Source organism: Ovis aries, chromosome 3 (assembly GCF_016772045.2).
Source record: "Ovis aries strain OAR_USU_Benz2616 breed Rambouillet chromosome 3, ARS-UI_Ramb_v3.0, whole genome shotgun sequence".
Classification (NCBI taxonomy): Eukaryota; Metazoa; Chordata; class Mammalia; order Artiodactyla; family Bovidae; genus Ovis; species Ovis aries.
Window position 1 is genome coordinate 59,789,315 of NC_056056.1, and position 22,617 is coordinate 59,811,931.

Sequence of the window (22,617 nt, forward strand, 5' to 3'; positions counted from 1 at the left end):
TTGGGACCTTCTTCGAGGTGGGAGGCCAGAGTCTAAAGACTGGCCTGGAACACACTGCAACGGGAGGAGCTACTTGTTCTCTAAATGTGTCCAGACGCAGCGCCTTAGAGCTGGTGAGATGGAGACATTTGTGCCTTAACAAATGTCATCTGCTTAACAACCGAGCATTGTCATCGTGCTCAGCTGACATCACAGCTCCTGTAAAATTCCCTCTATTTCTGAAGGCCACCCTGGGCCTGCCTTTCTGCTCTGTTGCTCACCAAAAGGAAGAGAGTTCTGGGCCCAGTGATGGCAGAGGAAAGTCCTTCCTTCTGTCCATGTCCCCAAGCACAGCCCAAGGGTTGGTTCTCGGGGCTCAGTTTACCTCGGTCTCCTCCTGGCTGGAAGGTGCTGCAGGAGCCCCCTCGGGGGTGTCCACCACGACCCAGGAGAAAGAGTGCGGCCTGTAGGTGGGCACAGGGAATGGAGGGGTGGTGTGCCCGCTGGACTCTGCTGTGCTCTCCCCCAGATCCGGCTCATCGCCCAGTTCCCAGGGCACTCTGCCTCCCGGGGGTGGAGGCTCCAGGGTCTGCGGGCTCTGGGGCCCAGTCCTCACATCTACATAGGAGTCCGAGAAGCCCCAGGAAAAGTGCGTTTCAGACGCACTGGTGTCCGAGCAAGGGCTCTCCAGGAAGAGCGGGTTGTCAAAGAAGATGCTCTCCTCCTCGGCACTCCACTCAGGAGACAAGTCCAGCGTGCCCTCCCTCGGCCATGCTGGGTTCTGGGTCTCCCCTTCTGGCCCGCTGCTATCTTCCCCCGAGGCCTCATCTGCATCCAGGGGTGGGCTGGGAAGGAGGCCCGAGTTCCGGGGGCCAACTGGGCTGGAGGGAAAAGTGGGGAGGTCAGCAGGGGACGTGGGAATGCAGCATCTCAACTCAGCTCTGAGCCCTTCTGTCTTCTCCAGCTCCTCCTCCAGGTCTAGCACGCACATCTGGGCCTGCAGGATCCCCGCCCAGAACACCACCTGCGTGGATGTGCTCTGGCTCTGCCCTGGGCTCCCCGGAGGCTGGTTGTCCCTGGGAGACCTGGGGGAGGTGGATTTTTGTCCTGCCCGTTCCTGGGAAGAGCCACTCCCCACATGCATGGGCTCTGGGCTGGAGCCCTGGGGACAAACATCGGGCCTCACAGCATCAGGAGGGACAGAGACCCAGGTCTGTTCCCTGTGAGGTTCGAGAGGTTCAGGGTGGCCACAGGTCTCCCCTAGGTGGGCTTCCGAGTGGGGCTGCAGGTTGTCTCCCAAACAGATGTCAAGGATTTCCACGGGTCTGGGGTGGCCACAGAGTCCGTCGTCGCCCATCATCCAATGAGCATATGCTGCGTTAGAGCCTTCAGGAGCATCCACCTTCATAAGCCCATAGTGTGGATTAGAGGAAGCGCTGGCCAGGGGGGCAACCGGGACCCCGCATGTACCCTGGAAGTACCCAAAGCAAACTCAGGTTAGCACTCGGCTGTCAGCCCCTGGAAGCACACAAATGGCAAGTTACATATGGTTTTGAGTGCCTGCCACATTCACAGCCCAGGCCAAGGGCCACTGCCCTCGACACGGAGGCAGGGGTGAGGAGTGTACCATACATGCTGTCTGACCCATGACTGCAACTGCCTGTCCCATGGGGGCACCTGCCCCAAAGACACTCAGCTGTTGGCTGAAGGTGGCTCCGGTGGCTGAGCTGAAAAAGATGAAGTGAGCACACCAGAGCCTTCTTTGGGGTACCTGGATTGGAGAATGTTGAGGCTGACAATGTTGGTAGCAAGAACAAAAGTCACAAATGTCTCCAATTAGCAGGAAAGCAAAGGCAAACCAAAAAAAAAAAAGACACGGAAACCACTGTATGTGGGAGCCAAACAGTCAAGGACTAGAGGTGAAAGGAATGAAACAGACTCAAGAGAGAAACAGGCAGCCATGGGAGAAAGGCCATGGCCAGTCTTGTTTCCACTTCCTGAGGCTCCAGCCTTCGGGGCCTGCATCCTTGCAACAATGAACCGGCCACTTCTCAGTTACAGCCATGCAGTCTGGCCTAGGTGGAACCAGGAAGAGGAGCACCAGCTAAGCTCAGCCTGGGCTCCTGCAGGGAGGGCGGGGCAGGGCAGGGTGGGCTTCAGCCTACAGGGAAGATCCAAGCTGCATGGGGAGGAGACCACTGCCTTCTTGGTGACTGGGGGAGTGGGTGGAAAAAGCTGGGGATGTCCACCCATGTTCCCTTGGGGCTCTACCACATCTGTTCAGAGCTGCCCAGTGCATCAGCCACCATGGCACTCTGGGCGGGGCCTAATGGGATGCAGCCGAGGATTCTCACGGGGAATTTTCTAGAAGACATATCTCCATCCCCTGCGTGTGGACTTCAGGTTACACAGCTTTTGGGAGTGGCTCTACTGCTTTAGCGGAGAAGGCGATGGCACCTCATTCCAGTACTCTTGCCTGGAAAATCCCATGGACAGAGGAGCCTGGTAGGCTGCAGTCCATGGGGTCGCTAAGAGTCAGACATGACTGAATGACTTCATTTTCACTTTCATGCATTGGAGAAGGAAATGGCAACCCACTCCAGTGTTCTTGCCTGGAGAATCCCAGGGATGGGGGAACCTGGTGGGCTGCTGTCTATGGGGTCACACAGAGTCGGACACAACTGAAGCAACTCAGCAGCAGCAGCAGCAGCAGCAGCAGCAGCAGCAGCAGCAGCAGCAGCAGCAGCAGCAGCAGCAGCAGCTACTGCTTCAGAACAACTGTCCTGTTCTGATCCTGTGGACACTGTGAGCCTCGTAACTGGACCCATTTCCCTCCCAGAACTGGCCCTCAGGAAGTGTAGGTTAAATCTGCAGGCCCTATGCACGCATTTCCAGGTTTAAATGCACCCCAGGGGACTTTCCTGGTGGTCCAGTGGCTAAGACTCCATGCTCCCCATGCAGGGGGCCTGGGTTCAATGCATGGTCAGGGAACCATATCCCACTTGCTGCACCTAAGAGTTCACAAGATGCAACTAAAGCTCCCACTTGCTGCGACTATTTCTTGGTGCAGTCAAATCAATAAAGATAGAACGATAAATGCACCCCAGACCACGTCACATCCTTCATTTTCCCTTTGCCTTACTTTCCTCACTCATATAATGTCTGCTTGGAGGACTGTATATACATTAAGCTGTTTTTTGAAATATCTGGGAGAAACAAAGGCACAAGTAAACACACACATATCCCTGCTCCCGACTTGCAACCATGCGTGATTTCCCAATACCCACTGTCCACCTACTTCATGGTCCGCCAGGAGATACTCAATAAGGGGGAAGTCTCAGAGACAGGGAACCAAGGCTGGGTGGGGTCCTATTGTTTAAGGTCACCAAGAAAGCACAACTGGGTACTGTTCCTTCTTTCAAGAGGTGCCAGAGAAAAACGAGACAGGACCAGCGTGAATTTCAGTTTCTTATTCCCCTTGAGAGCATCCTCCAAAAAGTCTCTCAAAACCAGAATCCTTTTCTGGTTTTTATTTCTCCCTCTGTCCCAACCCTCACATCCTTCACTGCAAGCACAGCAAGAATCTGTAATTGCCGATCTGTGGCCTCGGGATTCTGAAGCTTTAGGCCCCAGGAAGGGCCCATTTACCACTGAGTTCTCAGCCAGCCTCCCCAGTAGACTGGAACTTCCCAAGAGCTGAGGCCACTTCTTACTTTCAGTCTTGTATTTGATGTTCTGAATCCAATCAATCTGAAATCTGCTCCTCCTATGTGTCTCCAACTCTCTTAGCTCAGCCTCAGTCATCATCTGGGACTTTCCTGGTGGCTCAGATGATAAAGAATCTGCCTGCAGTTCAGGAGACCCAGGTTTAATTCCTGGGGAGGGAAGATCCCCTGGAAAAGGGAATGGCGACCCACTCCAATATTCTTCCCTGGAGAATCTTATGGACAGAAGAGCCTGGCGGGCTACAGCTCATAGGGTCACAAAGAGTCAGACATGACTGAGCGACTAACACTTTCACTTTCAGTCATCATTTGAGCATCTTTCTCTCTACCCCATACCTTCCCCAGGTTAAAGGCTGAGGATTCATACGGTTTACTCTTTAAGTCCTCGGCTGGCCTCAGGGGCAATCCCTGGCTACCTTGCTCCCCACAAGCAGCTGTCCATTTTCAACTCTTCCCCTCTCTGGGTGAGAGCCCTGCTATGATCCTATCTCCAAGGGGGAGAGAACGAGTGAGGTTAGGACCCACCATCTATATTTGTGCAACCCCTCTGGAGCCAAGCTCCCCTCCCTAGGCCTTCCTGGAGAATGACCAAGTATAAATAAAGAGGTCAGACACCCCCCACCCATGCACGCACGCACGCACGCACACACACACGCACACACACACACACACTCTGCAGGCTTCTCAAGGAAACAGCCCTTGAAACTGTTAGTTGTTCAGTCGTGCCCGACTCTTTGCAACCCCATGGCTCCATGGACTGTAGCCCACCAGGCTCCTCTATCCATGGAATTCTCCAGGCGAGAATTTTGGAGTGGGTTGCCATTCCCTTCTCCAGGGGATCTTCCTGACCCAGGGATCAAACCTGGGTCTCCCGCATTGCAGGGAAATTCTTTACTGTCTGAGCCACCAGGGAGACAGCCCTTATGGTATGGGAAACTCAGGAAGTAGCTCCATTTATGAGGTAGAGAGCAGAGGTGCAGGGAAGCACCTCCATCATAGACACCTGAACTCGGGGCACCCCCAGCTCCCTTCCCAGATCCCTTGACCATCCCTCCCTGCCAAGACCTGGTCTGTTTGTGCCCAGCAGGCTCCCCTCCTGAGATGCCCCCTCTCCAGTCCTCACTCCTCCACACATTCTATCTGACGTGTTGTCTACCTTAGGAGCGCATCCCTGTGGGCACCACAGCATTCTGCTTAAATGACTTCACCTCCCCTCCTCTTGTTAGTGAATTGCTTGACAGCCAAGTTCAAATGACAATAACTGGAATGGGAAATGATGGGCAGGGGGTCGGAGGAAAGTGTGCCCTGCAATTTTTAATAAGACAGGAGTTCCACACGTCCCTGTTTGCCAAAGTGCTCAGTCACTCAGTCGTATCCTACTCTTTGTAAGCCTGTGGACTGTAGCCCACCAGGCTCCTCTGTCCATGGGATTTCCCAGCAAGAATACTGGAATGGGTTGCCATTTCCTACTCCAGGAGATCTTCCTGACCCAAGGATTGAACTTGCATCTTGGCGTCTCTTGCATTTGCAGGCGGATCCTTTACCACTGAGGCACCAGGGAAGCCCTTATAAATAAACTTGTATATGAAGCAAAGCAGACAGACAGGTGAATGTCAGTGACCGTGCTAGACATAAATGAGGATTGGACTGGACTTCCCAGAAGAAACGGGGTCTTTCCCCATAGACTCAAAGGGAAAGAAAAATCAGAGAAGTTGTAGCAGCTTTCCAGAGACCGCAGGGAACAGATTGCTGGGGCCTGAGAGGACGGAAGGGCCTGAAGGAGGTGGGGTGCGGTCTGGGGGAAGGCAGGTAGATCCAGCACATGGTGGGGAAGGAGGTATACCTGCACACCACCCCCTTTTCCCTCTCGTATTTCAGAGCATTTACTCTATCATGTAATTCCTAGCGTGTCAACCCACCTGGTTCTCACTTGCCTCCCCTCTCCAGAAGGGGGTTCTTTGTGTTTCTTGCTATCACTATCTCCTATGAAAATGCTACCCCTAATCACTTTATTGACCGACTGTGTGAGTGTCTTGATGAAAGTGAGAGAGGAGAGGGAAAAGTTGGCTTAAAACTCAACATTCAGAAAATGAAGATCATGGCATCTGGTCCCATCACTTCATGGCAAATAGATGGGGAAACAGTGGAAACAGTGACAGACTTTATTTTGGGGGGCTCCAAAATCACTGCAGATGGTGAGTGCAGCCATGAAATTAAAAGACGCTTACTCCTTGGAAGGAAAGTTATGACCAACCTAGACAACATATTAAAAAAGCAGAGACATTACTTTGCCAACAAAGGTCCATCTAGTCAAAGCTATGGTTTTTCCAGTAGTCATGTATGGATGTGAGAGCTGGACAAGAAAAAGGCTGAGCACCAAAGAATTGATGCCTTCAAACTGTGGTGCTGGAGAAGACTCTTGAGAGTCCCTTGGACTGCAAGGAGATCCAACCAGTCAATCCTAAAGGAAATCAACCCTGAATATTCATTGGAAGGACTGATGCTGAAGCTGAAATTCCAATACTTTGGCCACCTGATGCAAAGAACTGACTCATTTGAAAAGACCCTGATGCTGGGAAAGATTGAAGGTGGGAGAAGGGGATGAGAGGATGATATGGTTGGACGGCATCACTGACTCAATAAACATGAGTTTGAGTAAACTCTTGGGAGTTGGCGATGAACAGGGAGGCCTGGCGTGCTACTGTCCATGGAGTTGCAAAGAGTAGGAAATGACTGAGTGGCTGAACTGAATTGAACTGTGTATACCTGCTCCAGCTGCCAAGTGTGAGGGGCACAGCGTTATCCTCTAGTGCCAGCAGTTAGAAAGCTGAGGGTTAGTGTGGACTAGAGAAGCTCAGGACCACTCATGAGACACCTGGGGTTAACAGCCTGGTGGCAGGTGTCCTGGTTCCAGGCAGACAGGTCCACATGGGCGCACACAACCTCTAGGCAGAGTTGACACATTTAGCAAATACACAATAAAAGATGCCCAATATTGGGAACATATTTAGACTGAAAATCGACTCATTTCTCTGAAATTTAAATGTAGCTCTGGATTCTATTAATTATATCTGGCAACTCAACTCATGTTGAGAGCGCCCATCTCAGTAGGGTGTAGCTCAACTAGCTTGTGCTTTGCAGCCCAGACTGCAGGCCTGCCAGTCACCCCATGGGTGAGGCAAGTGGTGATGTTGCCCTTCTACTCATAAGGAAACAAGGCTCAGAGAGCTTCAGAAATGTGCCCGGGTAGCTCAGCTGGTGGGTGGGGAAGCTGGGGTCTGATCCAGGTCTGTGGCTCCCTTTAGCGGCACTTTCTTTCCATCCACAAATCAATTCCTTTGGGTGTTCATGGATTGAACAAAGCATGAATTTCTTCTGAAGTGGAGTCACCTGAATTCACCTATTTCCCCCACTGTCCAGGGCAGGGCCTGCCTGACTCAGAGGTGACACTCCAGAAATGTTTGAGAAAATAAGAGGAAAGATGGAGAGATGGGTGCAGGGAGGGAGGGAAGGATGGATAATGGATGGATAGAGGGATGAATGGATGAACAGAAGGATGGACGGACGAATGGATGAATGGATAGAGGGGTGGAAGGAGGGAGGGATGAATGGATAGGTAGGTGGATGGGTGGATGGATCCTCAGAAAGCTCCCTCTTCACAACCTCACTACAGGACTAGGGCTTGGAGAAGGAGGCTTGGAGAAGGAGGCTTGGAGAAGGAGATTTAGCATCATTATGACATGAAGACATTCCCCTAAGGGTAAGTCTGGCCATGAGCCAATCACACCTTACTCCCAGGAAGCCCAGCACCCTAAGGGCAGAGCTTTCCCAGAAGTGGAGATTTAGCATCATTATGACATGAAGACATTCCCCTAAGGGTAAGTCTGGCCATGAGCCAATCACACCTTACTCCCAGGAAGCCCAGCACCCTAAGGGCAGAGCTTTCCCAGAAGTGGTTCCCACCAGGCCAGTCCAGCAGCCAAAACATCCATCTGGGTCCTGGCTCTGAGGAGGAAGCTGGACTGAGAGGAAGAAAGTTCAGGACCCATTCAACCACCTTGTCTATGATCTTCACTAGAAATGCAAGTTGACTGAGTCTCTGTCTCTCTCCTTCCCTTTCCCAGCCCACAGCGCCTCCCCGCTGCCGCATTGCTTCTTGTTGAATGAAGGGACAGAATGGCCTGAGGGGTGAGGTCACTTCTTATGACCAGCATGGCAGTCCCACCAATCACCTAGGTGAAGGCAACCTGACCAAGCAAGGGTGAAGAGTCAAGGTTCAAAGGTGGAGACCAGTCTCTTTCCTGGAGGTAGGATGGCGCCTTTTAGGCAGAGGTAGGCCAGGAATTGGGGAGCAGAGCCCAGGTTTCATGTATCTCGAATATTCTTGGTTTATTCCCCCGCCACACCCTTGGTATTTAGTGTTAACCTCTTTTAAAATCGCTCAGGTATCTTAACCAGAACAAAGGAGGGAGAAAGTGTCCAACCCAGGTCTCTTAGCAGGGTTCCGTCACCTCTGAAAGGAGCAGCCCTTCATGTCTCTAAGCACCATGATGGGTCAGGAAGCTTAAGGAAAACTTCTGGGACAAGTGGGGTGGCTCTTTGGAATCCAAGAAAATGCTCTGAGTCAGAAGCCAGTGAGGGGAAGGATTGGGAAGGGAGCAGAGGATGGGGGAGGGATGGGAGAGAGCGGGTGCTCCACCGGGCGGCCCCCCCAGGGCTCCTGTCCAGAGCAGAGTGACCACTGCTCGGGCCGTGCCTGTATTAGCTGGTGGGAGGTAAAGGACACAGAACCCGACAGCTGGGGGACAAAGGGGACATACGTCCCTTGTACCCTCACCTAACCTCTCCCTCCAGCTTCAAGACAAGGTTTCTTCCATCTTGGGAAAGGAAGGAGCCCAGATGGCACCTGGATCATCCTATTGAGAGCAGGTTCTCTCTCCACCCTCTGCTTGGGCACAGAGCCTGTGCCCTGACATGTTGAAGGCCACGGGAGGCCAGGGGAGAGCCTGTCCGAGGGGGACGGGGGACAGCACGAGTGTCACACATTCAGCCCCTACTCGCCATAACCTGGAGGCTCACAGCCTAGTCTCAGATCCTAACTACCACTGCCCAGCCACGTGACTCTGGTCCAAAACTTCACCTGGCTCCTTGCCTGTGAAAGAAGGAAACCAGATGGATAAGTCTTCTCAGGAAGTTTGCTAGAAAATGGGAGCAGGGGCTTCCCTGGTGGCCCAGGTGATAACAATCCATACCTTGCAATGCAGGGGACACTGGTTTGTTCCCTGGTCCCAGAAGATCCCACGTGCCACAGAGCACTAAGCCCGTGCGCCACAACTACTGAGCCTGTGCCCCAGAGCCTGAGAGTCGCAACTCCTGAGCCCACGCTCTGCGACTCCTGAGCCCACGCTCTGCAACAAGAGAAGCCACGACAATGAGAAGCCTGCAGCGAAGAGTGGTCCTCACTCACCGCAACCAGAGAAAGCCTATGGAGCAACGAAGACCCAGTGCAGCCCAAAATAATTAAATGAATAAACAAATAAGTAAAATCTTTTTAAAAAAGAAAGAAAATGGGAGGGGGTCTGAGTGCCAACGCTGAGCCCGCCCTTGGGAGGTGCTCAGAAATACCACGTTCAGCTTGGATTAATCTGGCTGCTTCGCAGGTCCATTTGGAGAAGAAAAAAATATGAGAAAACAAGCAAACAAATGGCCCTCCATGAGAGCACAGGCTTGGCCCTGTGGGCTCCCTCTGTACCCGAAGAGTCAGTTCCTGGATGTCCTGTCTGGAAGGTGTGTGTCTCTCTCTCCTTTTAAGCTTCCAACTCAGAAAGCTGCCTCCTTTTGCCCTGGCAACATTCCCTTCCTATGCAAAAACCAAAGTCTTCTGGCCCATCCCGGGATTTAGGAGGTGATCTGCCCTGTCCTTCAGCAGCCCTGAGTGGCAGCCAGGTTAAGGGTGTTGCTCTGAGGGCAGTTACCCTCCCTTCCCCCTCATGCTGTCCCCGGGCTGAGGTCACAGGACAGACACTCCTTCCTGAACCTGGCGCCAGGGCACCCGAGGTACATGACATATGATGAGGCCACCCCACATCCTGCCCACATGGAAGGCAGCTTCATGCAAATGTGCAGAGAGAGCGAGAGAGAGAGTGAAACACACACATATGCAGTCGGTGCTGAGAACCCCGAGATGGGTCAGCTGAGAAGCAGGCATGGAGGGAGAATGGAAAGGACAGAGAGGAGAGTGGTGAGCAGAAAGGATGAGCCAGAGGCAGAGATGAGGGGGCAGAGGGCCACAGAGTAACTACTGCCCACAGGAGGACAACAAAGCCTCAGAGCCAGCCTGGGCCTCCCACATGCTGTCCTGGATCTCCCCCTCCCAAAACAAAAAGCCCTGAGCCCAGATTCTAACCCACAGGCTGGGTGGTTCCTTATCTGTAGAGCAAGCAGCCTTGTGATGTCCTAAAGCCTGGGAGACAGGCCTCCTGGCTGAGGCCCCACAGTTCTCTGGGGGTGTTTATTATCAGCTGATGACAGGTCACCCTTCCCAGGCTTTTAGCAGAGAAGAGTGACTCTGCCTGTAGGATCTCAGGCCCTAGAATAAGGGGGCAGTGGCTGAGGATAAGAACTAGGAAGGTTGATATTGTCCCGAACAGGGACGCCATTGAGAGTGAACTTGCTCCTGGCAACCATCAGGGCGATAAGCCTGAATTCGTGCTGCCGGGGCAAGCCAGCAAGTTGGGCCCCCTCCCCCTAACCCAGCCTTGCTGCGGGGGCCTGAAGGCAATGCGGGGCTGGGAGGCCGAAGTCTGAGCTCCTACAATGACCACACCCAAAGCTCCCCCTACCCCAAAGCCCCAGCCCGAATGGCTTCCTTCTCTCCAGGGTCAGGGGAGTCAAGCCTCATTTGGGGCTCAGGCCTCATTAACCCCCACTGGGCACCAGTCACCAGGGAGGCTCACAGAAGATTCAGGAAGGGGCTCCCTGGGAGGCTGGGGTAAGTGGGAGCCACAGTAGGATTCAGGGAAAGGCTAGATTGGGGGGCGGCTGGTTGATGGAGAGGAGGAAGGAGAAGGTTGGGGCTGCGGCCCAGGGCTGGGCTCACGGCTGGTGCACAGGCCTTCAGGACCCTCCATCCTGCTCACTTGCCCCACTAGGGTCCGCACATGACTCCCTGCACCCTCCGCCCCCACCCCACGCAGGCCCACCTTGCTCACCTCCAGAGAATCGGGAAGGGATGTGTGGGCCTGGCTCCCCTGGAGCGATCCTGCCACCCCGTCTGCCCGCCCTGTGAACGGCGAAGGTGGCGGCTGCTGCTTCCGACTTCCGCTCCCCTCACCACACTCACCCTCTCTACCCGGCTCAGGCCTCCGGGGCTCCCCTGCTGCTCTGCACCTCACACTTCCTGCCCCTATGTGAGAGCCCCTACTCCCAGCTCAGTGCCTCTAGCCGCCAGGCCCCTGCTCCTGGGGACCCCCACCCTCTGCACAGCCCAGAGTCAGGGCCTGGGAGAGAAAAAGAGGAAGACGAAACGCCCTGGGCTGTGAGCACGCCCCACCCTCCTCCCTGCGGGTCTGTCACCAGGTTCTCATCTCTGCCCAGCTCTCGGTTCCTTGCATGGCACCCAGTGGGACTCAGGAGGACCCTGGGGCTGCCAACTTTTCTTTTTCCCTCGATTTATGTGTGGCTAGGTCTTACGGAGGGGCTTCCCAGGTGGCTGGCTCAATGGTAAAGGATCTGCCAGCCAACGCAAGAGGTGCAGGATCGATCCCTGATCCGGGAAGATCCTACGTGCCTTGGAGCTATGTGCCTTAAGCCTGTGCACCAGAACTACTGAGCCCACGTTCCTGGAGCCTGTGCTCCATAAGGAGCCTGTCGCAACTAGAGAAAGCCCTCGGGAAGCAACAACACCCACTGCAGCCAAAAATAAAGCAATTAATTAATTTTTTAAAAAAAGACCCACAATCAAAGGCTTCAGACCTGGGCCAGCCTGGCCCACAGCACAGAGGGCATGGCTCCAGCTACACCCCCAAACACACACACCACACACACACACACACACACATATACACACACAGAGCAAGGAGTCCATAGGGACATGCCTACCTGGCCTTTCTGCATCACACCCTGGGCACCTTGGAACCTGGGATTCTCTGCTTCCTGGACTCACAGGGTCTCTACCCTCTCTGCGGACATTGCATCACCGCTCTGTGCAGCCCGAGACCTGGAGGGAGGGCGAGAGACAGTCAAGAGGGGAACACGGCCTGGGCCTGGGGGCAGGTCACGTCCCTCTATGCCCATGCTGTATCAAGACAGGACAGGGAAGAGAGAAGGAAGGGGACAAAGGCTGGGGATGGGCTCTGCTGCCATATACAGTGATGGCTGAGGATCTCAATTCAAACTTGGGCCTCCAGGCCATCATTAAAGGGGGAGGCAGAAGAAGGGAACACTCTTTCCATAAAAGTTCATCAGCTGTGGCGTTATAACACTGACATATCCAAACACATCTCGATGGGGGACCCTCCACTGTTCCGTTTCTGGGGCTGCAATGCTAAACGCAGGCTTATTTCAAGCTCAGTGCAATGCAAACCTGGTTCCTTACCTCCTCTAAGCTGCTTCTCCTCTGTATGAGGGGTTCTTATTCCCAGCCAGGTGACAGAAACTGAAGTCACCTTGGCCTTAATGCCAACCCTCCCTCAGGCCAATCCTAATGCCAACCCTCAGGTCTCCAGCCTCATGAGGTGTCTGGAACATGGCAGCGCCGACTCCATGCTATCTCAATGTGAGAAGCCACTGACGGTCAGGAATAAAACACAGGATCCCCAGGGTTTCCCTGGTGGTCCAGTGGCTAAAACTCCACACTCCCAATAAGTGGCCTGGGTTCATTCCTGGTCAGGGAACTAGATCCCACATGCCCCAACTAAGAATTCAAAACATCCCAGGTGCTACAACTAAGACCTGGCAGAGCCAAATCAATAAATATTAAAAATATATAGGAAAAATATATAGGAAAATAAACAAGAAGTAATCAACATGTGATTATAAACGTGAGGAGTGCTGGCAGGGGAACAGGTGGGGAGAGAAGAAAGTGATTGGGGCTGGGGGGCTCACTGCAAGGGGAGACCAGGGGCATCATATCCCCGTGAAGAGGAACCAGGATGTGAAGAGAGAGCATGGGGTGGGCATTTTAGGAAGATGAAACTGCATGTCTAGTTTCTTACCGAGACTGGAAAGGTCTCCAGGAGTGAAAGCCAGACAGTGTGGGAGGGCGGGAGAAGTGGATGGGCTGGATCCCACAGGGTCCCCAGGGGCAAAGCAAGGAACTTGCAGGTATATTTATTTTTCAGATCGCCTGGCGCTGCATGGAAAAGAGACAGTGAAAGTGCTCAGTGAGGTCAAGGAAGGGCTCTGTGACAGTCCAGGGGAGGCGGGACAGTGGCTTGGAAGGGGGTCAGAATGGCATAGCAGGAAGACAGAGGATGTGGGACCTACATCAGGGATGCCTGGTAGAATCTGCCACTAAAGTGGTGAGAGACAGAAGTCAAGGGCGACTTTTAGAGTTCTGGCTTGAGCAACTTCGAGGGGTGGTAATATTTTTGGAAATGGGAAAGAACTGGGGAGATGAGGCTCAGGGGAGAAAATCAAGGGTTTCAATCTTTAAATATTAGGTTTGAGATATCTATGAGCTACTCAAGCAGGAGTGGCTGGTACCTAGAGTGGATGGGAGGGCCTGGAGTGCAGAAAGGAGCTTGAGTGTGACCAGCAGGAAGGCACCCACACTAGGGGTCGGCAGAGCCTCCCCAGAAAACGCCTGCAGAGGAGAGCGAGCAGGGGCTGTCAGGGAGGTGAGAATGAGAGGGTGTGTTGTCATCAAAGACAAGAGAGGAGAAAGACAACTTCAGAAGGAGGAAGTGGTTGGCTGTGTCAAATGCTGCTAGAAAGCGGAGGATGATAAGGAGAAAAATGACCATCGAAGGAGGCCCACAATGAGGTTACAGACAAGCTGGGGGTGGGGGTGAAGACATGATGGGGGCAACCAGGAGGTGAGGACTCAGAAGCCAAGGACCAGGGTCCACCCCCTCCAGTCCCAGCTCTGCACCACCCCTGGGCCCCTTAGCATGCTGGGCTGAGATGCTGTTGGTCAAGCCAGGTGTCAGGGATCAGCCTCCTCTATGCATTTCTGAATCTCCATCCATCCCGCTGACTATGAACTTCTCAAGGGCGAGGACTGGTCCACTCGCCTCTATCACCACCCAGGTTGTGCAACTGGTGGGGGCCGGGCTCATAACTGCTCCAAGACCTTCTGAGGAATGAAGGAGTCAAAGCTGCTCATCCTCATCCCTTGATCACATCAAGCGACACTGTGGGAAATGGGGTCTGCCTCTCTCTCTCCTCCCAGTGGGTCTTGTATGTGTTTGGTGTGTGTTTTTGGTGGGGTTCTGGGATGTGGCCAGGGGGAGGTTCCTGCTTAGAGCAAACTCCAAGAAAAGACTCCTGCACCCATCAGCTCTGTTCCATCTCCTAGAACTTTCACCTCCTTCCCAAGATGCAAGGAACAGAGCTGGAAAGCCAAGGAGGGCCTTCTGCTCACAGGGTGTGTGGCTCAGGGTGAGAAGGGGAAGGCAAACTGGCTCCTGCCCCAGAGCCCTGCCAGAGATGGGCTTTGATCTTTTATGCCCCCTCCCCCTTCTGGGGGTCCCAGCCCACTGTCCCCCTCCCCGGGCCCGGCAGATGTGCAATCTGCTGACCCAACCACAGCCCAGGGGCAGGCAGCCCCTTCCTGCCTCCCCCAATGTGAGCGGCTTCCTGTTTGCCTGCAGAGGAAGCTGCTGGGTGCAGGTGGGGAGGCGGCGTCTCACAGACTGAGCGCAGGTTGGGGAGTGGAGCCCACCTTCCCGGAGAGGAGCTCTGGGGCTTTCAGCACACAGCCCACACTCCTGAGAGGCAGAACGTGAGAGGACAGAGGGGATGGACACCTGACTTCCGACAACCTTTCACAGCGGGCCCCTAGGTGCTGACATTCATCGGGCCCTTTACAACCAGTATCTCCAAACTCTAGAGTCTAGGGTGGGGGCGGGGTGTCATGAGCCCCAAGCCACAGAACAGATGAGGAGACCGAGGGTCAGAGTAGCCACTCCGGCTGAACTTGAGCTCAGGACTGTCAAACCAAATTCACTTTCTGCTATACCCCACTGCCATCCACACACCACTCATGTGAAGGACCGAGGCTTCTTTCCAAGCAAGCAGGGCCATGGACAGCCCAGTTTGAAAACTCACCTTTAAAAAAAACAATTTTACTTGTTTGTTTTTGGCTGTGCTGGGTCTTCGCTGATGCACGGGCTTTCTCTAGTTGCCGTGAGCGGGGCCTACTTTCTAGTTGCAATGGGCAGGCTTCTCATTGAGGTGGCTTCTCTTGTTGCAGAGCACAGGCTATAGAGCACAGACTCAACAGTCGTGGCACACAGGCTTAGTTGCTCCGCGGCATGTGGGATCTTCCCAGATCAAAGATCAAACCCATGTCTCCTGCACTGGCAGGTGGATTCTTTACCACTGAGCCACCAGGGAAGCCATGAGTTCATTTTTAACAAAGCAGACCTTAGGAAAACTCTGATGCTGATGGAGCTCACTACCATCCTTCTGGGGGTACTAGCTACCAGGCAGAGGGAGAGCTGAGGCCAGAGGCACCTCATTTGGGCCACATGTCCCTGTTGTCTCTGTAGAAATTTTGTTCTGCAAGGAGGCTTGGGAGTGAGGCAGCCACATGTTCCTTCCTCCAGAAAATGCCCTTTGCTCTCCTAGCCCTCAAGCCTTCACAAGGCTGGGCCCTCGGGAGACAGACAGGTGTCTGTCTTCCTAAACAATCCTCTGACAGCTTAGATGATGATAGCGCCACTGGCCATGTGGACTGCGGGGTCCCTGGGGATCAGAGCAGAGAGCTGGGAGGGAGGTCCAGGTAAAGGGCTTCTAGGGACCGAGTCCATGACGGGTCTAGGGATGGGGTTCCCGGAGTCCCTCCCTAACACCTGCAGTCTTAGACTTTGGAGAGAGAGGTATCCCTGAGAAGGGCAATGAGGACAGAGGGCAGAGGCCAGTGGTAACACCATCAAAAACCGCCCTGCACATGTGGACGCCAAGAATGCCCTTGATTTCCTGGGGAAGGGCAGGAAGTGATTATTACAAAAATGAGTGACAAGCTTCTATCTCCCGGACTTGGTTGCCCAATCGACTGCTGGGTACAGTAACTTTGTGAGGTGTCCCTTCCTGGCCTGGGGACAGGTGGCCAGGCCACCAATCCCTGGACATTTTTTTCACGAGAGTCTGGCCTCAACTGCTCTCTCCTAGAGCTGCCCCATGCTTTCAGATTAGCATTTTCCATGTGGCTACTTTTCACAGGTTCATTTAGGTAACCAGAAAGTAGGGGTCCACAGGTACTCACCTCTGCCCTTGAGCCCGCTTGGTACCCAGATGATGCTTACAAACATCTGTCTAAATACATATGCATTAAGATTTAACTTATATGCAGAGTACATCATGAGAAACGCAGGGCTGGAAGAAGCACAAGCTGGAATCAAGATTGCCGGAAGAAATATCAATAGCCTCAGATACGCAGATGACACCACCCTTATGGCAGAAAGTGAAGAGGAACTAAAAAGCCTCTTGATGAAAGTGAAGGTGGAGAGTGAAAAAGTTGGCTTAAAGCTCAACATTTAGAAAATGAAGATCATGGCATCTGGTCCCATCACTTCATGGGAAATAGATGGGGAAACAGTGGAAACAGTGTCAGACTTTATTTTTTTTGGCTCCAAAATCACTGCAGATGGTGACTGCAGCCATGAAATTAAAAGACACTTACTACTTGGAAGAAAAGTTATGACCAACCTAGATAGCATATTGCAAAGCAGAGACATTACTTTGCCAACAAAGGTCTGTCTAGTCAAGGTTATGGTTTTTCCTGTGATCATGTATGGATGTGAGAGTTGGGCTGTGAAGAAGGCTGAGCGCCGAAGAATTGATGCTTTTGAACTGTGGTGTTGGAGAAGACTCTTGAGAGTCCCTTGGACTGCAAGGGGATCCAACAAGTCCATTCTGAAGGAGATCAGCCCTGGGATTTCTTTTGGAAGGAATGATGCTAAAGCTGAAACTCCAGTACTTTGGCCACCTCATGCGAAGAGTTGACTCATTGGAAAAGACTCTGATGCTGGGAGGGATTGGGGGCAGGAGGAGAAGGGGACGACCGAGGATGAGATGGCTGGATGGCATCATGGACTCGATGGACGTGAGTCTGAGCGAACACCAGGAGTTGGTGATGGACAGGGAGGCCTGGCGTGCTGCGATTCATGGGGTCGCAAAGAGTCGGACATGACTGAGTGACTGAACTGAACTGAAGATAGACTCAGTGGTAAATGATCCGCCTGCCAATGCAGGAGATGCAGGTTCAATCCCTGATCTGGGAAGATCTCCTGGAGAAGGAAATAGCAACCCACTTCAGTATTCTTGCCTGGAAAATCCCCTGAACAGATGAGCCTAGTGGGCTACAGCCCCAAGGGGTCTCAATGAGTCCGAAACAACTTAGCGACTGAACAACAAGATACTATAAAAGCAAAAATGCTCACAACTTCAACATCCATAATCAGGAAACAGACAAATTATGGGACAGCCATAGAGTGAATCCTGGCACCTTTAACTATCTTGCTTTTGAAGAGTATTTCATGAAGTGGAAAGATTCTCATGGCATATTATTAAGTAAGGAACTTGATTATATATTTGGCACAGTCTCATTTTTTAAAAATGCATGTACCTAGGCAATGAAATACCAAAACACTGGTTGATAGTGGCAATCTCTGTGTGGTAACAATACACAGGATTTTAAGCTCTTTATGGTTTTGTGTGTGTGTGTGTACCTGCTGTTAAAAATAAAGAGGGATGGACTTCCCTGGTGGTCCAGTGGTTAAGACTCTGTGCTTTTTTTAATGTAGGGGGCGAGAGTTTGATCCCTGGTCAGAGAGCTAAGATCCCACATGCTGAGCGGTAGGAGGTTCAAATTAAAAAATAATACAATACAGTCAAAGCTATGGTATTTCCAGTAGTCATGTATGGATGTGAGAGTTGAACCAAAAGAAGGCTGAGTGCTGATGCTTTAAAACTGTGGTGCTGGAGAAGACTCTTGAGGGTCCCTTGGGTAGCAAGGCAATCAAATCGGTTAATCCTAAAGGAAATCAACCCTGAATATTCACTGCAAGGACTGATGCTGAAGCTGAAGCTCCAATACTTTGGCCACCTGATGTGAAGAACCGACTCACTGGAAAAGACCCTAATGCTGGGAAAGATTGAAGGCAGGAGGAGAAGAGGGCGACAAGAGGATGAGATGGTTGGATGGCATCACTGACTCAATGAACATGAATTCTAGCAAACTCTTGGAGATGGTAAAGGATAGGGAAGCCTGGCATGCTGCAGTCCATGGGGTTGCAAAGTTGGACACGACTTAGCAATGGAACAAAAACAAAAACAAATATGTATGATGTTTGTCATCAGCAAAAATAAATTTGTTGTATTAAGTTACAGAGAAATATTTAATTTCTTTGCTCACTTTAAAGGCTGGGAGTTTCTTTGCCAGCACCCCTTACTTGTGTGGGATGGAGGTGAGCCTGAGAGGATCTGATGGGACCCCCTCACTGTTACCACCTCTCAACTGGCTGCAGGGTGACTTCTCTGATGCTGGTGTAGGGACTTACCTGGGGCCCCAGAACTGATATAGAGTTTAAGATGAAGACATTAGAATTCTAACAGATACAGTAAGAAACCATCTCAGAGCTTAACTTATCAGACTAAAAGCAGCAACTCTTGAGAAATTAGGTTGTCATAAATTCCTTCTGCAGGGCAGATCTACTCCCAGAAGGAAGAACTGAATAAAATCTATCCCACCTCCCTTCTCTAGGAGAGATTTATGGCCCAGAAGGAGACTGAAAAAAACAGTCATACCTATAGAGACCAACACTATCCCTATTTTCTTATTTCATGTGTTCTAAAAACCCATTGGTCTTACGAAAAGAAACCTATTTGTTCTTCGCCTGGAAGGCTTTTTCTCCCTCCTCCCTTTCCCCTACTAATTTAGGTATATAAGCCTTTAACCCTTTAATAAGTGAAAAGTGAAAGTCGCTCAGTCATGTCTGACTCTTTGCAACACTTTAACAAGCCAGCTACTTAGATTGACTCTCATGTGCAGGCCAATAAAACTTTTTCTACTGTTAATCATGTCAATATAATTCACAGGTACCAGTGACAACATCTTAGAGGGTTCTTCTTATTTAGTTGCTAAGTTGTGTCTGACTCTTCTATGACCCTATGGACTATAGCCTGCCAGGCTCCTCTATGCATGGGATTTTCCTGGCAAGAATACTGGAGTGGGTTGCCATTTCCATCTCCGCGATTTTCCTGACCCAGGGATCAAACCGGCATCTCGGGCTTGGCAGGCAGATTCTTTACCACTGAGCCACCTGGAAAGCCCCTTTAGAGGGTAAAGTTTTTCTTTTCCCCCTCTCCCACATCGTTCCTGGGTCAGGAAGATCCGCTGGAGAAGGGATAGGCTACCCACCCACTCCAGTATTCTTGGGCTTCCCTTGTGGCTCAGCTGGTAAAGAATCTGCCTGCAATGCAGGAGACCTGGGTTTGATCACTGGGTTGAGAAGATCCCCTGGAAAAGAGAAAGGCTACACTCCAGTATTCTGGCCTGGAGAATTCCATGGACTGTATAGTCCATGGGGTTGCAAAGAGTCAGACATGACTGAGCAACTTTCACTTCACTTCACATTGTAAAGATTATCTCCTCCATGAATCTACCAATCTAAAGCTGTATTTGCCTAAGTAGGCATATGGTATACATAATAAACATTTTTAATAGTTAAGAATGTATTTGAATATGCAGTAAAAAGTCATGATTTCACAGATATTGTTGCTAAGGACCACACTAAAGTAAATTATGCCTACTTCACATTGATTTTTCAAACTGCGAGCACTCAGAGAAAAATGTTACATGAAATAGCATAGGTGGAAAATTTTCATGTCAGAAATCATGATAAACTATGTGAATGAGTAGACAGTTTTTATATGGCTGAGTTCAACCTTTCAGGCAGTTACTCTTTTGGAGAAAGAACTGCAGTACTCCTTATAATATTAACTGGCCTTCATCCATCATTGATTGATGAGCATAGAATCCAATTCAGGTGCACAACTGGCAGAAAACCAAGGCTCTTGTGTTACCTAAAGGAACAGATATGCTCTGACATAGTGAAGAAGGGAGACAAAAAGAGCAAGGCATTTCCTGGGGCCCCCTGAAAGGTCAGTGTTCCCCTGGAGGTGCCCACAGTTAAGCCTGCCCAGAGCAACAAAGCCATGGGCTTCCCAGTGCCCTCTACATGACGCTGGAGATGATCATGTCTATCAGCAGTTGCCCACGGGGACAGAGGGGGCAGCCTGTCTGGCTTGGCAACTTCCAGCCGGAACAGTGCTAGGGCCCAGAGCTCCTCCCAGGGAGAGAGCCCACACACCTGTGCTTCCTGAGGTCACTTCCCTCCTGTCTGCCTCAGCCCTTCCACACATCCTCCAAGGATCCACGGAGAGACATCAGGAGGGCAGGAAGCCCTTCTTGGCCATCCCCTGACCAGCTTTTCATGAGAGGATGCATCCCCAAGGTTGTGGAGCCAGCAGAGGGCAGAGTTCAAAAGGGCATCCATGCCTCCTTGTTGGTCCAGCCTCTCCATCCACTTCTCCCTGCATGCCTGCCCAGGGCTTTGTTCTAGAGGGGCCTCCTCTGCCCTTGGGGGCCTCCCTGGAAATTCAGATGGTAAAGAATCTGCCTGCAATGCAGGAGACCTGGGTTCAATCCCTGCATTGGGAAGATCCCCTGGAGAAGGAAATGGCAATCCACTCTAGTATTCTTGCAGGCAAAATCCATGGGTTTCTCATGGACTTGAGAAAGCGTGGTGGGCTACAGTCCATGGGGTCACAGAATCGGACAAAACTTGGCAACTAAACAATAACAGCAGCACATGATGACCTACCCATTCCTGCATGTTCACATCCTACCCACTCACTGAAGGTTCAGGAACACTCCCCAGCCTGCAGTCCTAACTACCAACAAGAATACTGTAGGTAGGCGAGCAGGACTTCAGAATAATCAGGCACCCGACAGCCTGTCCACGTGCCCGTGAGTGCACCTCCCCACCCCTGTGCCCAGGCCTGCCCTCGGTCCTGTCAGTGACATCCCATCTGCCTGGTTTCCCCGGCTAGCAGGCACCCTTCATGCCTCCAGCACCCAGTCCTGCTGGTTGTCCCTGCCCAGCAGCCCCACCATTCCTCCCTTACCTGAAGAACCCCAGAGACCTTTCCTGCTTCCCAGGTTCATGTCTACGGTCCCAATTCTCCTTCAGGAGACCCCCTCTGCCCTTGAAAATCCTTCCTGATTGACCCCTAGTCCACTGCCTCTCCCCATTGCCTTTAGGGAAAGCCCAACACTGGCATTTGAGAGCTGCCCCCAACCTCTCCTGAGACCACACACGCCTACCCTGAGCCACGCCTACCCTGAGCCACGCCGCCAGTCTATGGGGCTCCCCTGAACGTTCCTGGAACTTTCATGCATTGGCATGTCCTCATGCTGGGCTCCTGGTCAGCTCTATTTCCCTTCCCCATTCTCCTTTCCTCCTAGCCAATCCTCTTCATCCACAAATGCTCACCCCCATCATGCCATTTCTCCCAGAAAACTTTCTAGACCAAGCCAATAAGAATCAATATGGTTACACTCGATAACATAAATCAAAGCAAGATCCTCTATGACCCACCTCCAAGAGTAATGGAAATAAAAACAAAAGTAAACAAGTGGGACCTAGTTAAACTTAAAAGCCGATACACAGCAAAGGAAACTATAAACAAGGTGAAAAGACAACCCTCCAGAATGGGAGAAAATAATAGCCAATGAAGCAACTGACAGAGGATTAATTTCCAAAATATACAAGAAGCTCATACAACTCAATACCAGAAAAACAAACAACCCAATCAAAAAGTGAGAAAAAGATCTAAACAGACATTTCTCCAAAGAAGACATACAGATGAAAAGACAAACACATGAAAAGATGTTCAATATTACTCATTATTAGAGAAATGCATATCAAAACTACAATGAGATATCACCTCAGAATGGCCATTATCAAAGAGTCTACAAACAATAAATGCTGGAGAGGGTGTGGAGAAAAGGGAACCCTCCTGCATTGTTGGTGGGAATGTAAATTGATACAGCCTCTATGGAAGACAGTATGGAGATTCCTCAAAAAACTAGGAATAAAACCACCATATGACCCAGCAATCCCACTCCTAGGCATATACCCTGAGGAAACCAAAATTGTAAAAGACACATGTACCCCAGTGTTCACTGCAGCACTATACAACAGCTAGAACATGGAAGCAAGCTAGATGTCCATCAACAGATGAATGAATAAAGAAGTTGTGGTACACATACTCAGTGGAATATTACTCAGCCATTAAAAGGAACACATTTGAGTCAGTTCTAGTGAGGTAGATGAACCTAGAGCCTATTATACAGAATGAAGTCAGAAAGAGAAAGATAAATGTCATATACTAATGCATATATATGGAATCTAGAAAGATGGTACTGATGAATTTATTTACAAGGCAGCAATGGAGAAACAGACATAAGAGAACAGATTATGGACATAGGGAGAGGGAGGAGAGAGTGAGATGTATGGAGGGAGTAACATGGAAACTTACATTTCCATATGTACAATAGATAGCCTATGGGAATTTGCTGTATGTCTCAGGGAACTCAAATAGGGGCTCTGTATCAACCCAGAGGGGTGGGATGGGAAGAGAGGTGGGAGGGAGTTTCAGGAAGGAGGGTATATATGTATAC

At 51.3% G+C, this 22,617-nt stretch overlaps 1 protein-coding gene across 9 annotated transcripts in view; it reads right to left on the minus strand.

Moving 5' to 3' along the window:
• PSD4 (pleckstrin and Sec7 domain containing 4) overlaps window positions 1–22,617 on the minus strand; it is a 50,195-nt gene that overhangs the window by 22,204 nt on the left and 5,374 nt on the right. For 2 of the 9 annotated variants that reach the window (XM_027966765.3, XM_027966766.3), the window contains 3 exons: window positions 12,920–13,056; window positions 11,805–11,922; window positions 365–1,450 (listed from right to left, as the gene is read on the minus strand). In XM_027966765.3, the coding sequence (XP_027822566.1) occupies window positions 365–1,450; window positions 11,805–11,819 (1,101 nt within the window). In that variant the 5' untranslated portion in view covers window positions 11,820–11,922; window positions 12,920–13,056. Of the gene's footprint in view, window positions 1–364; window positions 1,451–10,906; window positions 11,017–11,046; window positions 11,088–11,804; window positions 11,923–12,919; window positions 13,057–22,617 lie in introns of those variants that run through there. The other 7 variants (XM_042246079.2, XM_027966768.3, XM_060412117.1 and 4 more) reach the window with 5 other exon arrangements.